The sequence below is a fragment of the Ixodes scapularis genome, unplaced genomic scaffold, assembly GCF_016920785.2.
Source record: "Ixodes scapularis isolate PalLabHiFi unplaced genomic scaffold, ASM1692078v2 PGA_scaffold6__148_contigs__length_123643588, whole genome shotgun sequence".
Taxonomy (NCBI): Eukaryota; Metazoa; Arthropoda; class Arachnida; order Ixodida; family Ixodidae; genus Ixodes; species Ixodes scapularis.
Genome location: NW_024609881.1, coordinates 43,200,815 through 43,218,355, shown reverse-complemented (window position 1 = coordinate 43,218,355; position 17,541 = coordinate 43,200,815). Strand labels below are relative to the sequence as shown.

General features: G+C 43.5%; 1 protein-coding gene across 1 annotated transcript in view; it reads left to right on the top strand.

Annotated features, from left to right (window-relative positions):
* Positions 1 to 11,366, top strand: part of LOC8033077 (MAM and LDL-receptor class A domain-containing protein 2) — a 217,299-nt gene extending 205,933 nt beyond the window's left edge. Inside the window, exons 60-64 of the mRNA XM_040210498.3 lie at positions 109 to 240; positions 1,315 to 1,470; positions 5,210 to 5,315; positions 8,608 to 8,663; positions 10,720 to 11,366. Coding sequence (XP_040066432.1) covers positions 109 to 240; positions 1,315 to 1,470; positions 5,210 to 5,315; positions 8,608 to 8,663; positions 10,720 to 10,733 — 464 coding nt within the window. The 3' untranslated portion in view covers positions 10,734 to 11,366. The remainder of the gene's footprint in view (positions 1 to 108; positions 241 to 1,314; positions 1,471 to 5,209; positions 5,316 to 8,607; positions 8,664 to 10,719) is intronic.
* The last annotated feature ends 6,175 nt before the right edge of the window (positions 11,367 to 17,541 follow it).

Sequence of the window (17,541 nt, the reverse complement as noted above, 5' to 3'; positions counted from 1 at the left end):
TACACGTCGCTGCCATATTTTGGTATTGTACCTTTCACTGCACTTTGTATTTAAAAATGCTTGACATTTAATGTTTTTACAAGATTGTTTATTATTTTGTTTTCGCAGGCGATCGTAACCAGTGTGCGGCAGATGAGATATTGTGCCGGACCGGATCACCAGAGTGGTGCCTTCCCACATCGTTTCTCTGCGATGGCCACCACGACTGCAGTGACGGCTCAGATGAATCACTCTGCGGCTGTAAGTGCTTCGCTCCTTAAGCAGTACTGAGCATACAACGGTAGAAGTTCACTGGGCAATGTGATCTTTTGCTAAAGGGACACCGATAGAATGTTTATGCCTGCCGAGAGTTTTCTTTGTTACAGAATTGGTGATGGCTGGATTGCACCTAAGAAACATTTGTTACTTTTCCTCAACGCTCGAATATTTTAAACGTTTTGGAGATGTTTGGAACTTTTTCCCGAGTCCCAAAAATTTTTTATTTAGGGCTTCTTGCATGCATGAAAATCGTCGGTCAGACATCTCGTGAGCAGGCCTGCTCTCGTTATTAATTTCCTGAACACGACAAACGCCGACCAGGGAATGGAAAAACAAAGCACGGTATACGCATTCTAAAGTTGAGGTATTGGGTACCGCGGACTACCTACAGGTGTGGAATGCTCGTAGACTCCAGAACAGTAGTAAAAAAAGTTCAGCTCCTAGAGGAACATTACTGATTTCCCCCTTAATAATGCTTTATAATTAATGTATATGTAGGTGCAATTTAAATGAGATGTATGTCATCTTATCAAGACGTACATGTTCCAAGCGCCAAAAGCATCGCTTTTTCCCGCGACAACCAAATCTGGTAAAAACTCTTTGACGCCGCGGAAGAACAATGCGCAAAACATTTTTTCTTGACGTTTAAACCGGTATAGATTGTTAATTACAACGGGACATGACGAAACTATCGAGTGACAGAGTATTTTAAATGTGATTTCTGTATGATACGAGCTATGTGACCTAATAGAACACGTGTTTTTGTCAAGGAATGCGGTTAAGGAGGATTTTATGTGTGCTTTAGGCACCAGGTGCGTGTTAGGCGCCATGTGCAGATTAAAAAGTCAATTTATATTTTTCAGCCATAGTTTGCTTTTGCGGACTGTATTGCAGGGTGCAAGTCATAGTCGGTAATGCAACCGTCGAGTACCGCAGAGACAATATATTATTAGATCTGGGATCCCCAAGGAAAGACGAGCATGAGCAGTGCAACACCTTGTTTTTCTACATTTAACTTTAACTAACACAAGTTGTGTACGTGTGATGCCTTTCCAGATTGTCCATCGGACTACTGCAAGAATGGCGGAAGCTGCAACGTCGCGCCTGAGCCGGAAAATGGCTACCCCAAATGCACGTGTCAGTCAGACACTTCGGGCAAGCGCTGCAATGTCCTCAAGTCAGCCAGTCATCAAGTTAGTGTGGCCCGTTCAGGTATGGCATGGCTAGCTTCAAATATACCTTAGTATTTTACTTAGTACTTTACTACCTTAGTACTCTCTTACTACCTTAGCACTTCCAAATGACTGTTGTCACCACGAGGTGCCTCACAATTCTACTCGAAAAGCAGTAGAACGATTGTTTCTCACGAAGTTATCAGTAACCTGCTACGACGATTCTGTTCGCATGTAAGGGGGGACATGAGTTTGTGGTGCCAAATATTGCTTCAATTGTCGAAATTTCTACTTTGAGATTGACAGCTGTTATTCTTCAGATACTATTAGGTTTCTAATTTTGTGGGGTCAATATTTTAGTAATGAATTCATTTATGTTACCTATAAAGGCTTTATGCGCGTTTAATTTGACTTTAAAATGCCACTTTCACAAACGCAAATTTTGGACTCCTTGCAAATTTGCAGGAGTGTCTCGGCATCTGGGGCAGATATAAATATACTTTTTTTTTTTAACATTCGGCTAAATGTGTGAACCATAATGCCGAGGACAACACTTTTAATGTAGGTGTAGGAACGTTTCCAGAATAATTTTTTATTACTTGGTAGGCGCACTGTGAGAACTAAACTTCACTGTGTTGAAAATTAGTAATAATCATTTTATCTTGTAAGTACTCCCAACATTGTAACCTTTCTACATCTTAATATCTAGCCATGTGTTATAAATAATATTGTGTTGAGCATTATTCTTGCGAATGCTCCTCAAAGCAGAGAGGGGCAATATTTAAATATCCTGAAAACAAATCTACAGACCGAGAAAATGACCAGATATCAGAAATCAGCACAAAACACTTAACATGTTTGGGCAATTTCAGTATGTTTCGTCATAAAATTATAGAAGAATGTTTAAGCTTCGTCATGAAAAGTGGAACGCTTTAGCTACATATATAAACCCCCGCGCGTTTCAAAGCCGTGCAAGCGTGTCAGCGTGACCTACAATAAAAACACACAAAAAAAGTGTGTGCTTGGCCTAGTCAGTGGCGTGTCTGGCTCACAACAGAAGGATCGCAGGTTCGAATCCCGTCCCGTTTCCCGTGAGCGTTGTGGGCTTTTTAAATTCTCGCTCAAGGTCATGGGACTGTGACCTGATAACTCTATTGACCAATCAGAGTTTTTGCGTCACGCCGGCTTTTTGTGGTACGCCACCAAGCCCGGTGCGGCACGAGCTCTTAAGGCTGTGCTGCTTTAATAAGCATAAAAGCCCGAAGGCCACTTTTTTTCGTAGGCGACATCTTGACTGTCACTGCTCTTGCCATAATCATTTTCTAGAAAGGGGACTGCTTTCTTACACGGGGGTTCCCAAACTCTTTAATCTCGAGGAAACACCATTAGCATAAGATAGAATCTGAGGAACAACTCCCACTCTCGGCGTCGATACAATAAAGCAGGGCAGATGCTTACACACATAGCTTGTTACTAAAACCTTTTACCTTGTACGCAATAAGCAGGGTCCTTAGTTTCGGGTTCATATATTTTTTGTAATAATCGGGGTGTAAAAATTCGGGCTTTGTTCTATTTTGATAATCTGGGAGAAATCGGGTTTAAAAAATTATGAAATTCAGTTTTTTTAAGTTAGAATGCTATTAGTATAATAAAAAATAAATAGCCTCGATTTGTTTTCATATATATGACAGATGAACGACCACAAGCCAAATCGTAAAACAATATGGTTACCCTAAGTTTGAACGCCTATTTGCCCCTTAATGGTGACTATGATAATGGCTGACATGGAGCAGTATCTTTCGATGTTCTTCCAGCGACACCCTTACCCATATACGGACGGCAAAGCATCATGACATCTATTTATGTTTTCTTTCGTCATTTTAATGTGCCAGGATTCAATAAAAAAGATATGCCGGTCGAAACATGGCGACTTATGCGAGTAACTCTAGCGGCTTCCTGGGGCGTTCCTCAAAATTGACGGCGAGCGCTGAGGAACGCCGAGTGTCATCCGACGTCATCTGGCTTTGCGCGAGTGTGCCGGTTTCCCCCGGCAGCTGCGACTGCCAAGGAGAGCCTCGAAAATGACAAATGCCTGAACGACGAGATCGCCCTTAGCGTTTACAAATTGTGCCGCGTCCTTGAATTCTGCTTCAGCGGCATTCCCTTCAGCGAAATGGGTGCCAGTGGAACCGCAATGGGCGCGTTCATCTCCTTCATCACAGCCAACCTGTGCATCAAGGCCATTGAGAAAGAGGCTCTGCAATCATTCGCCTCAACACCTGAAGTGTTTGTGCGGTATGTAGGTGGACTGCCTCTGCATCCTTGAGAAGCCCGAATTGGAAGGATTCGCCACGCTCTTCAGCTCCCTCGAACTGGCTGTCAATTTCACCATGGAACGTGAAAAGGACGATACATTACCTTTACTTGATGCGCTCATAAATGGAGAACATGAAGACCTAAACATTTTTGTGTGCAGGAAGCCCAAGCACATACTATACGGTAGCTTTAATTTCATTTCAATCATCCGAGCTTTCACAAAGCCTCGGTGGTCAGAACACTGCAATCTAATTCGAAGACTGTATGCTCGTCTAAATCGGACATAAGAAAGAAAGAACGATCCGCCTATGCTGATTTCAACAAGAACGGGCACATGAGCAACTTTATCCGCCGCGTTGCCCGTCGTCAAGCTCGAGAATACCGACGCCTCACCCACAATTATGAATGCATCCTCGATCAACCTCGCGCATCTGCATACCCTACATCAAAAGAACAAGCGAGGAGCTGGCACGCATGCTAGCCAAATAAGTAATAAATGTGGCCCACAAACCAACAATATCCACGGTTGCATGGCGCATGCCCTATCCTAGAAATGTCTGGAAAAATAAAAATCCACAAAGCGTGGTTTTTAAGATCCCTTGTGCAGACTGCCCAGCCATCTACATCGGCGCGAAAAGGAACTTCAGTGAAAAATTTTGCCAACACAAAAAGGACTTGCGCAAGTTCAATCACGAGCGCAGCTCGCTGGGCACTCCAACGTCGGAGGCCACCAGAGACTCCAGAACGTTTTACAGAGAGTATCACTGACATAATGATAACGACGGAGGAAAACTTCAGTGGTTCCGCCTCTAGCATAAGCTTCCACCTTTCACAAAGCTTCTGTGTCTAGTGCAGCTCGAACGTGCGTGCATAGCCAAAGCGTGACAAGAGGCCCTTAACGCGTGCTGCAAGCAGGGCGCTTCAAAGGCGCGCCCTGCCGTTCTGACTTTCTAGGTCACTGTATACCACCGGTCATTAGAATCAGAGCTAGACGCTTGCACGTCTTCGTGCAGTCTTGTCTCTCCCCTTCCCTGCTTCGGTGTCTGTCTGTCTAGCTTGACAGTTGACGGAAGCTTTGGTAGCCAGAAGTTTTAACGCCGCGACGACAGCTACACTCGAGATTTGCTCACTTTTTTGCTGGGACTCTAGCACCAACAACCGGGATTGCGACATCCGACGGCACGACGCGCCGGCTTGTGTGGCATCATATGTTGCCACTTTGGTACAACCTTTGATACATGGGTGGGATGTGATGCTAGACACGCAAGTCAAAGGTGCGTTTCCATGTTTCCATGCACCATTGTATAAGGGTGTTCATCAAGCTCGGAAGTGTCTTAAACAGATCAGCGCTAAAGATACTTCTTTATTTTAGCCGGCGTGCTGTAAATGTGACCTGATGTTACTTTATGCTCTTTGCAAATGTGAAAAGTTTGTCATCTTTTCTCTCTTTGTCCTCTTTTCAGGTGTCAATGGCTGGGCCGTGGCTATTCCAGTGGTGTTAATACTCACTGCAGTGATTGCTGCTATTGCTTTCTATGTGGTCCGGATAAGGCAGAAAGAAGAACCATCGTGAGTGTGAATGCCTTCTCTTATGTATGGCAAATAAACAACGTAAAATATGCGTGTCTTCCAAAGGGCACATGCAAGACATACTCTGAACGCCTTATATATTTATATATTACAGAAAATGGTCATGGGTATACATGTCTTAAAACATTACCTTTCCAAAGTTTAGCATTGACCAAAGTGAATGGTTTATGTCAGTGTGGGGTAAAGTACATCTAAAAATACTTGAAGTAAAATACAAAATGAATGAGAGGTTATGTACGTCAATGAGTAGTAAGTTCGCCGGGCATAATGTTTATAAGGTAAAGTACAGAGCACGACACTGTTAGAGCGAACAAGCGATCGCCGGTTTCTCCAGTTTTTCTTTTTGAAACCAAAGGGTGTCATCCATGTTATTATTGCTACGGAAAGCGCTCATTTAGTTCTATAATCTAAGCAATAAAATGTCATGGTCGCTAATACCATTTGGAAGTAAAACGCGAAAATGCGCCAATGACGTGTCCGCGGTAACAGTGTCGCGATGTGTACTTTAAATACAACAACAATACTTCATGATCCCCTTTCATTCTCTCAAATAGTGCGTTCTAAAGCGGTAGCTTTATAGGGCCAACTATCCTTGGCAGCCACGTAAGCACGAAATATGTAGATCGGTCAGTCCGTAACGTCTAGATGCTCTTAAAAAATTGCAACCGGTGCCAGGAAGTGAACCCTGGTAACGAGCGTGCAAGCTGAGTACTCAGCGGACTGAGCTGCAAGCCCGGCATGCAGGAACGTGAGGAACAGGAGCAGGTTGTGTGAGAAAATGTGCGGAGCGGAGAGGCGTATACAGGGCAAGGAGATGAGCAAGTTTAGGAAGATTTATGCTAGCATATGCCAGTGAAGTGTGAAACCATTGCATAAAAAAGTCAGTACTGAAACTAGAAGGGGTACAGAGGCTTGTACTTTGTTTCATTTTTTTTCCTGAGAATCGAAGGAGAATCAGCCATAGAAATTTATATTGAGGCAAGTATCTCTACGCTGAAAAACAATTGCAGAAGCAAACAGTTGAAAATATTTTATGTGGTTTTAGACGACACATTTCTAACGAAAACAATTCTAATTCATCCGACCTCATATTTCTCGAATCATACGTAATATAGACACTTTAGAAATTCGAATTAAAAATATTGTTTTAAAAATTCTTATTTCCGCCGAACAGTAAGATATTGGAATGCGTTGCAAGAGAGCACTCTTGTGGCATTCACTGTATCGCAGTTTTTAATAAGTTTCAATATGTAAGATACAGATAGATGTTATTTGGTTATAGCGATATGTAAATAACAATTCATGGTGTTGTGTGTGTGCGTGTTAGAGTTCGAAAGCTGATGCTGGTGCAGTTTCTTTAGGGCAGGGAGGCGCACTTTCTTTCTCTTGGTGAGCCGGAAAATTTAGCGCAGAATATTTCTGGGTGGCGCTGAAGGGAAGTGCTGGCAGGGTCACATGAAGAGAGTGGTTCGACGTTTTCATGCAAGGAATTTCCCTAAGCACCACCCAAACTAATAACACCACCCTCCCTATAAAGCTACCGCATTTTAACGCCTTTGGCAAAATGACCAAACATGCAGCCAAGTTTTTGCTAAACTGGTATGCATTGGCTCAAGAATAATCAAGGCACGTCAGTTTAAAAAAAAATGGCGGTAAATATTTGATATTGTCAATTAGCCACAGAGTAGTTGTTTTATCCTTGAAAGCAAACTAATTAACACAACCAACTTCTAAAGCACTTATTCGTATTGTTCTTAGCGCCGCCATTACTTCACCCAAAGGAATGACAAAGATGACGTCTCAGAAGTCGATAGCGCGCTTTCACATGGCGTTATGACACTTTTTTTTTGTTAGAGTTTCGTCAACTCTTGTACTAAACCTCACAGCTTATATATAGTAGTGGGAAAGCAAAGGATGTGCGCGCATGGTGCGCAAAGAAGCCTAATTTCACCGAGCGCAAAAGGGCACTGCCGAAATCAACGCACTTGTCCCCGTATCTTTCCGATCGCTTTACACGGCATGTTAACTGCAGTCATTGCCTTCTGAGCACGAACAAGAGACGACTTCTGCAGAAGCTCGCTTTTTCCGGCCATGCGGTGCATCATTTTGGGGTACAAGTTTAACCAAGACCAAATTTTGGGAACATACTTCTGAGCCCGGAGTACTACTTTCCTTTGAAAGTACCAGAAAATATTCTTTAAAATTATCTCAGCATGTACAAGTACATGCTCGGAGAATATACTTCACGTAAAGTAGAATTGTTCTAAACCTACTTGAAGTAGAACTTTAAATACCACATACTTAAAGTACTTCTAACACCGGTTTTCCTGAGTGTTTCTCAAAACAGGAATAAAATACCATGTTTGTTAGTGATTTGCTGAGTTATGGCTGCAGCCTACAGTAAAAAAAAATTAAAAGGTCCTTTCTAAATTGTTGCATTGTGACATATGCACCCCCCCTCTGCATCATACTTTTTTTCTTCCATTCCCAAGTTGTTAAGGTTTGGTTTATACGATGTATAATGCTGAAAAATGATGCACCAATAACAAAATATGTAATGGTCTTGAAATTTTTTGCTTCATATTGCACCATTCAATCAGATTCTAAAAGTTTGCTTTCTTGGATTAACACCTGAGCTATTAAGGACGTTGCTGTCGAATTACTAATATTTCTGGGGATAATATTTCTTGTCGTTCGAGAATTGAAATGCATGACCTCTGCGTCGTTCGAAAGATTAAAAATTAGACATTATTCCCCAGAAAAAAAAAAAGAAAAAAAAAACTTTCGAGAGCAAAGTAAAACTAGCATGTAAAATATTTATTTTGGAAGGTAGTACTTATGTGCATAAATTGACTTATAAACAATTTTAGATTGTAACTACAGGTTCAAATATATCACTTTTCCAGACTGAAATTGTGTGTCTCTGTGTTTACAGTATGTGTACAACAGGCAATTCAAAGTGAATACTTCTTGTCTTTGGCGCTCAGATTAGTTATGAACAATATCTCCCATGCAATAATATGCCTTAACATGGCAGCGGTTGCAACAATACTGCTAGGGCCACACAGCAGGCAGTCCTAGAAACATCATGGCAGAGGCTACACGGTGTGACTTTATTCTGAAGAGCCGTTTTCACCGCACCGTGTTTCGACAGTGTTCCGGGGAGTGTCTCACGTACGGAGAGACCGCCACTCACATGTTACGGCTATGTGCAGCACGCATCTTTGGTTCTCTCCGTCCGTTTCTGAATCTCATGTCCGTTCGATTGCAGGGATGTGCCGATGAGTGTCCACAATCCTATCTACGATGCGAACACGGGAGAAGCAAGTAAGTCACGGTATATGTATGGAATGGGTCTTTCACCCACTACCGAGAGTTAGTTAATAAGAAAAGACACGTCTAATAAACAAATATTTCTTTGGAATAACATGATAGACCACAGGAAAGTCAAGTAACCACTATGAAGTAATGATTAGGGAATTATTTACCTACAGTTCACTTATTAATTCTTGAAACATTCGCCTTATCTGGCACATTTTGATTAGAAATATTTTGACCAATCGCCCAATTATGTCATGGATGTTAGAATTTAGACGACTAAATTTTGATTTTAACTATTCTCTGCTAAACTGAAATTGTGAGGAGACGGAATCGCTGAAATAGTAATGCGAAAAGTAATATTGAAGTGACATTTTCTGGCACGAATTGCGATCGAATTACTGTTAACTGACCTGGGAGCGGAACATCATGAAGGGTCACTTGATCATGGAAAATATGTCACTCTGAAGTCTCCTCGGGTGCTCAACTTTCGACGCTATCTTCTCTTAAATTTGGGTTGCAGATTTTAGTCAGCAAAACTGTGGCATGGAAAACAATTTAGTTTCCTCACGTCCAAGAACTCCCATAACATATTTGGACGACTGGCAACAAATCTCTAATATAAATGTCCCAGCTAAGACGAGTGTTTAAAACATAGAATTGTCAACAACCAGATCACTAGTTATTTCTGTTCATTCATACCCTGACATTCTTTACTTATTTCAAGCGTCTCTTTTTATAGTGCAATTCTTAGTCGCCCGTTTCCGGGTTGAGCGGTGTCGCCATCGCCGTCACCGTCGGCATCGGCTTAACTGCGCGTTGCATTATGGGACGTTTCTCTGCTAAAGTTAGCAGAGAAAATCCCGGCCACATTTTTCTGCTCAATTTAGCGGGGAAATATTTCCATTAAATTTAGCATGAAGTTTAGCGAAACTTTCTCGCTAAATGGGAGGGGAGAGAGGAGGAGGACGGTAGGGAAAGGAGGTGCGCACCCTCTCCTCCTTCTCCTGAAGAACTGCGCTTTAATTCGCCGTTGCAGAGCATAGTAAATGTTTTTCATTTTTTAAATAGTTCTTAGTCAACGGTGAAACACCCTCTACACGGAAACTTGATTAGACCCCTAATTCGCGTATATCGGACTGTTTAAAATTTAGGACAAATGTCGTAATAATAAGAACAATAATCATCATTCATATAGAATTAGGAACACCATACATTGTTTCTCCTTACGATGGACTGCAGTGAATACCACCAGCCATCCCAGCCAATCTAGCGCTGTGAGCGTCCCAGGTGAATAGGCACCCCGCATGTTGCCGTGCCCCTCTCGAAGGTCACATAACTGTCTCACGACATTGAACTGGTTACGATGGGTCGTAGCAGTCTCAGCGGTTGATTTCGAGGTAAAATGGTGGATACATAGGGGCTCAACTAGGCACCGTTAGTTAGATTAGGCGTAAAGCGTTCAGCCATCTAATGCCACACGCCAACAGAATTCCTCCTTGGCCTTTGCAATCTCGACGAGCTGGACGAAAATCGTGGTGACGAGGTGTTTCATCAAAATGTTTCTTGTAGGCTGACGTTTGGTTTTAAGTGAGCAGTCAAACCCATTACCCGTGCACCTATCACTCTTCATTGATGTCTAGCAGTGGTGCTTATGAGATTTAGGTATGTTCCAGACCATAGTCCTCAGAATATACAATTCTACGGGTTTTAATTTCAAGTTTGTGGACTATAAAAAAATGTTTTCCTAGGTCGTTCATTATGATGAGATGTGGCGCTTTTTGTGAAAACCAGGGTATGGTACTGACGCTTTGCGTATGATTTAAGCTGTTCTGTGAGCTACTAAAGAGGCATTTCTCAAGGTGTTTCTCTGTAGGAGCATTTTATATGTCCAAGCTATGTTCAATGTTTGGACTATCTCAGAACCAAACTCTCTCTTTGCAAACTATGCTCCAGGTACGAATAGCCCGGAAATAAGCTAATAATACTTTTTAAAATAATTTACTCAAGACTGTTTAAGATGCATTCATACTAACTGAACTCCTTGTTCTTTTTTATCCACCAGAACTTTTCCAATAGAAGGAATTCCTGCCAGCTACAAGACCAGTGTCTTCCATGAGAACCGTGTGTCTACATGTCCACTTAAAAGGGACGTAATGGAGTAATTTACATAAATTTTGGACGCATAAGGTGCTCAAGAAATTGAGGTATACCGACGTATGGTCCACATACAGCAAATTCAACTCTAATTGGTTATGGCAAATTATGGTTTTGCTGGAGGCACTTTTGACACTACTTATGTGAATCAACAGTTCATCTCATCAAATGCCGTTTCATATTCTCAGATTTTGAACCTACTTATTTTGTCACACCTTCCCCAGTGAGAAATACTTTAAAGAGTACCACCAAGATTATAACAAAGTGTTAAAACGTTTTAAAATCACTAGCTGTTTGAAAATTGTCTTATCTCCATATACAATTGAGCGTCAGGAGGGATATGCGTATGCTTGTGTACAATAACTTTATTTCTGCAAATGGTGCATCTTTCTTTGTCTTAGTGTGTGATTTTATGTCATTCATTTCTAAGGCGTTTTGTTTCTTGTTGTATATTTTTTCATCATTACTGTGAGTTGTTGTATCTCCACTTCTGCTATGACCTCAAATGGGGCAGGAGTATGCGAAAATAAATAAATAAATACAATTTATGACCACTATCGGTATTTGTTCGGTGGCACTATACTTTGTCTCATCCTACGATGGACTAAAGGCTAAAGCCACGGGCCGCCAGGTCCAATCATGTTCCACGCTGCACGCTTAACATTGATTAGGGGTAAACGAATACTGCTAAAATCCAAAAGCGCCGCATCATTTATATAACTTTGACTCTGCAGAGTGCTTATTTGTCGTGGCTTTCTTTGCGATTAAAAATTGTTGAGTCATTCAGTGCTCTTCAATTTGAACTACTGTCCACCCGTCCCCTCATCAGTGATCCGAGACGCGGGCACCAATACGTGCATCGAAGCGAAATACCGCACAATTTCTGAGCAGCTCGTGATTGGATCTGGTGGTCCGTAGCTTTTGCCTTTAGTCCATCGTAGGGTGAGACGAAGTATAGTAGCACATTTCGGAACCACACTGGGGATGTCAAATGGAATTTTTAAAATATGGTTAATGCAAGTAATGACACTCTGGGAGGAATAGTCTTTTTAGCTACCTATATGAAGCATGCTGGCGATAACAAAATTTCCTATATGACGCTGTGTTAATAAACTAGATTTTGATTTTTTTTACCCACTAAAGCAGCAAAGGCATGATTCTACGCTGCTTTTTGTTAGATATACGAAACGCCGTTTTCTTTTTTGAGGCTTAAACCCAGATGATATGTGAAGGTGGCATTCGACGACGATGATGAACCTACTGGCGACTACTTGTTGCCCGAAGGTTGTCCTTGCCAGCCATGTACAAAGTACATGATGTGCTGCACGCACCCTCGGAAGAAGCAAAACCCACATACCTTACTTGGCCTCATTTGCATTAGACAGCGCACCTTCGGCGCCGAAGCCTCCGCGAGCAGTTTGGAAACCCCTTCCGAGAGCACGCATGAGCATCGGGCGCTGCGTCGAGAGAGAGGACTGGAGCTGACTCACCGAGATTGCGGGTTGGCCAAGACGGGTGGCTTCGTGGTACCCGACGGGTTTTTACGCAGACATCTATGGTACCCATGTATGGTCTGTCTCTCCTTCTATGTTCGTTGTCCTGTCGCGCTTTTAATCAGTATTTATGGTACCCAATGCAAGCCATCAAATTACTTGTAATCGATTATTTTATGAAGTAGTTTCGTAATCATTCAACTACATTTATTAGAAAGTAATCGAAACGGTAATTTTATTACCTTTAGAAGTGCTAAAATTACTTGTAACCATTACTTTTTTTTTCTCCCATTTGTAATGGCGGCCTTTGCTCCTACAGATTTCCCAAGAGGTAATCGTCGAACGGGATTTCGGAAAAAAAAATCGTTTACCGAAATCGGTAAATTAAGAAGATGAGTAGTTCATAATTCGGCGATCCCAGTCGAATTCTAAACAGCACCAAAAGACCTGTTTTCAAACCGGCAGAAAGCTCTGCCGTTTTAAAACATTTTAGTAATCGTAGAATTAAAGGTTACTCTTTAAAGTAACGGTCAATTACTTTTCGTCTGAAATAATCTAATTTAATACTTTTTAAGCAAGATTAATTGTAATCGGTTACTTTTTCAGAGTGACGTCTAGATGACTAAATTCCACATCGACATACTCACCTCTCCCAATTTAAAAGGTGAAAACCTTCACGCTGTGCCCGTCCAGCTATTCAAATGATGCAAACGCTGCTAGGAGACGTGACCTCAAAGACAGATTTAATAAGTTACGGCAATGAAATTAGAAATATACCACTTACGGCAAGAAATATGTGTTTTGGCCCAATGACAACATGTATGGTTGTGAATAGCCGATTCCGGCAAGCGCTCGACGAGCAGCTCTCGGAGAGGCGATACGTCTCGGCAGATCCGGCGATTTCGTGACGTCATTTAGGACAGTGGCTGCGTGGCCGACGTGGTTATAAGCTTCTGCACTTGGTGACATCAACGCGTTGCCACCTAACCGTTCAAGACGCCCGAGGACTGATGAGACGACAAGAGCGAAGTTCCTGCGCACCTACATATCACTGACCTCGATCGTCCTACCCCTCTAGCTTGGTCTCGGTCGCTTTCACCGCCTTCCTTTCTACTTCTTAGCCACTAGAGTTGATTAGCCGCGTGAGAGATACGGCTCGGCCAAGTATAACAGGTTTGGTACGATTGGAGCTTGGCGCCGTGTTTCCGCGGGGCGGCGCTGCTTTTAGGGGGCAATTAACGCAATGACATAGAAAGTAGCATTTAAGGCAGGTTCATACTGAAAAGCCGCAGCTGTCGCGCCAACCTTTGTCGCAAACGCGACGGTCGGAAGTCGCGAAAGCGGCCAGCACTTGTGTCCAGACCGATTTTTGCGACTTGTCGCTGAGTCACCCGGCGGTTGAACCAATCAGCGAAGCCTCGGAATGAACGTGAGTGCACCTGGTGTTTGTTTACATGCGGCATGCTGAATTTCTTTGGAAGAAGCAACCAACATGTCCGTTCAGCGCCTCGGTGCGTAGTTGCGGCCTTGAATACAAAGCCACGCAGGTGTCTGCCTTGCAGGCTTCTACAAGATACTCACTAAAAGTGTTTAAGTTAAGTTACTGAGTACCACGCAAAATAGTAACTGAGTAGAGTACTAAATACTCAAATTTGTAAAGTAATTGAGTAAAGTACAAAATGCTCCAAAAAAGTAACTCGTTACTTTCAAGATACTCTCAAGTTACAATTTTCTCTGAAATTCATTGTCAAGCACAATCGAAGTCAGGGAAAAGTCTTCCTCCCAGCTACTATGGAACCGCCTGGAAACCTCTTACCTAGATTTTAGCTGCCACTCAGGCTTCTGGGAGATCCCAAGTAACTATGACTGAAAGAAAAATAAGAATGTTTTTTTTTAGACCCTTGCTATGGCGAGGACATAGGCGATGGTTGCGCGGGGTCCGTTCGCCTGCGGAGGGGGTTGAAAAACACATGCTCGCCTCCGACGCTGCCCTTTTGTCAAGTGTTCATTTCCGCTTCCCCCGTCAGTGCACTGGCGGTGCCGTGCACTGACGGTCGGGGGGTCGGGGAGTCCAGGCCAGGGGAGAGTAGGCGCCACCGTGGTGGGCGCCAGCGGTCATTCGTGCTACCGAAGACAAGCGAGTTTTAGTAGACCGCGTTTCCCGCTCTGCTAAGCCCTTCCGCTACCCGGAACTCTACAGCAAAGGCCATCGGCACGCAGGCGTAGTGGCGGTTGTCATTCGAAGCGGACGGTTAGCGGAGGGGGAAACACGGTCTACTAAAACTTGCTAATGTTGCGTACGCCGCGAACGGTGGGCCGCCGGATTGGAGCCGTGTAGTCGCGTCTTACGAGTCTTGTGTGCGAGGAGAGCCTAGTGAAACGAACGACCGGTGCGTGCGACTGTATGCGGATGCAAAGGCATTTCTGAAGATGGAAAGCTTTTTTTTATATACTTTCACTCCATAACATAGAAATACAAACTCCGGTTTACTGTCGACTCTTACCAGACACTTGTAGACCCCTCCCTCTCTCCGAGACAAGTGCCCTCCCTCTGGCTTGTAACCTTGTACGCATCATATGCCTTCACCCGCATGCCCTTCAGCTTCGGAATCTCTGTTGCTCTTGGGCTTGGCCACAAACAAATTTTAAGAAAATGTGCTTTGACGTTTAGCCCAGTTAGAAGACGCGACACATGTCCGCTCGGCTTGAGGCTGCGACACCTGCTTGTCCGTGTCACCTCTTTCAGCAGAAGCACGGAAGTGCCCTGTATTACCTGGCACAAAATGTATCTGCAATGGCTAGTGAGTAGCCAAAATAGCTGCAGTTCAATATTTTCCATGCTTCCCGTCACTAAAGAAAATAAAAAATAGAGAGTAACTTAAAATTACCTTTAAAATAAATACAAGTTACTTGAAAAAAGTATTTAAGTTAGAGTACTAAATACTGACGTTCGAAAGTATTTGCGAGATACTAAGTTACTCACAAAAGTATCTAAGATACAGTAATTTGAGCAGAGTATTTAAGCTACGTACAAGACTGCTGCCTTGGCTCTGATCTGCGGTATTCAACAATACCCATTGCTTTATAAGCGCATCCTATTGAAGAAACAGCTTAAGCTGGTCCCAGATTGAAGCTGGGTTATTGCCCCAGCATTCCCAGTTTGACATGCTGGGCATGCTGGTTGAACCGTTCACGCTGGTTTAGCTGGTGGACTTAACCACCAGTTTAACCATATTAAATTATAACACAGGATAAATAAGCCAAACACTTCAGAAAAGCCGTCTCGACATCCAATTCATTATTTTCATACTCGCGGCTTGCTCTCATGAGCTCAGATGCTACACGCCTTCCTCGGCGCTGACACAGTACTAACCAACACACAGACAGCCGTTTTTGGCACAAAAAACATTGTTATTAAAACTCTTTGCTTATCTCTCAACACAAAAAATAATAGAAACTCGGCAAAAACAGTCGATGACAATAACAATAATACACGCAACTGAGAAACGAATCTGGGTCCCGCCAGTAATGGGAGCGAAGCGGCCTCTTGCGCAGTTGGTAGAGACGAGGAAATTCGTGTAGCTTGGATCGCACTGGAGATACTCGCTGAGGAGTATCGCATTCGCCATACTCCTCGGCTTTATCGTCATTCACGAGCACACACACGTTCGAAGACATGACGTGACGCCTCAGTTGGGACGTCCGACCTCTTCTAGCGCTCGATGGACCGCCGCTCGCTGGCTCCTTAAGACCCGCTTTGCTCGCACCACCGTCCAAGTAGTCTTCGTGCAGGGCACACGGACGTCCCTTCAAAATTCTGTTCACGCTAGCAAAAAATGTATCAAATTCTTCGTTCCTACCGCTTTTTTTTCGCATACAAAGGCAGTGCGCCTGAAACTCCCTGTCACATACCAAAAACGAGAGGACAAAGCGACGGAAGTGACCTCGTCCTAGGCCAAGCCGATTTAGTCGCGCGTGCTCCCAGCAAGGCCAGTTTGACCAGCTTTGCCGATCTTGGCCTGCGCGCTCCCAGCAAGACCTGCTTGACCAGCACGATTTGGAGCTTGACCAGCCTCACCTGGTTGTCTCCCAGCTTAACCACATTGGCTCCATGGAAGACCAGTCTGACCAGTGAGGACCAGACTGGCTCCAAGCTACACCAGACTGAATCCCAGATTCTAGTCTGACCATGCTGGTTTTACTTAAACCAGACTGACCAGCTCAAATTCTAGCTTGCGCAGCTTAAGCCAGCTAGATTGCCAGTGGAACCACTTCAATTACCACAATGACCAGTTTGACCAGCTTAACTACCAGCTTGACCAGTTAGATTTTCTTGCTGATTTTTCCATAGGGCAACACCCCGATTTGAACGAACGCGAAACTAGCTCGGCCTCGCAGCAAATCGGTGCCACTTTTGTCTTGGTAGGTGCGTCCTGCGACGCGGTAGCTCAAGCGAGCGCACACTGATGAAACGATCGTACTTGTTTGTGTGGTTCCGATCGAAGGAATCGGGTCACCATAACAATGATATTGTAGTGAGTGCGCAGGCGAGCTGGTTGAAATTAACCATTCTGATGTTAGCCTGAGACTGAGGCAGGAAAAGAGGAAATTTCAAAGTAGACTGTTCCTTTCTCTTCTACTTTGAAATTTCCTCTTTTCCTGCCTCAGTCTCAGGCTAACATCAGAATGGTTCACCATAACAATTCTTTTTCATATGGCAGCGACAACGCTTGTGTAGCCTTGATACACAAAAATGTAAAAGCAGCGAAACCCAAGCTGTGGTGGGGTGCATTGAATCGACGGCGGCTCCCGAGAACTTCCGAGAAGCAACTCGTAAGTCGTGCCGATAGCGACTCGCCGATCGAGCACAGTGTGAACGTCGGTGGTCGCTTGTCGCATGTCGCTAGTCGCCAGTGTAAACGGTGTGAACGCCGCTTCAGCTCGAAACGTCTACCTGGTACACATTAAATTTTTATATTTTTGTATGCTTTAACGTAGACATGACAATTTTAAAACGTATAATAATTATTCTAAAAAAAATTAATAAAAAAGTTGTGTGAGTTAAAATAATGTGGTTTTTCAAGTGGTATTATGAGCATGACCTCTGAGATCCCGAAGTGCGCGCTTCGAAATCTCGGAGGCTATAACTTGGGCAACGAAATTTGTTTGTTGCGCCATCTCGCGGGCGCCCTCCTGCGACGAAACTGGTAGGAGGTAAGCAGAGAACGCACTACATC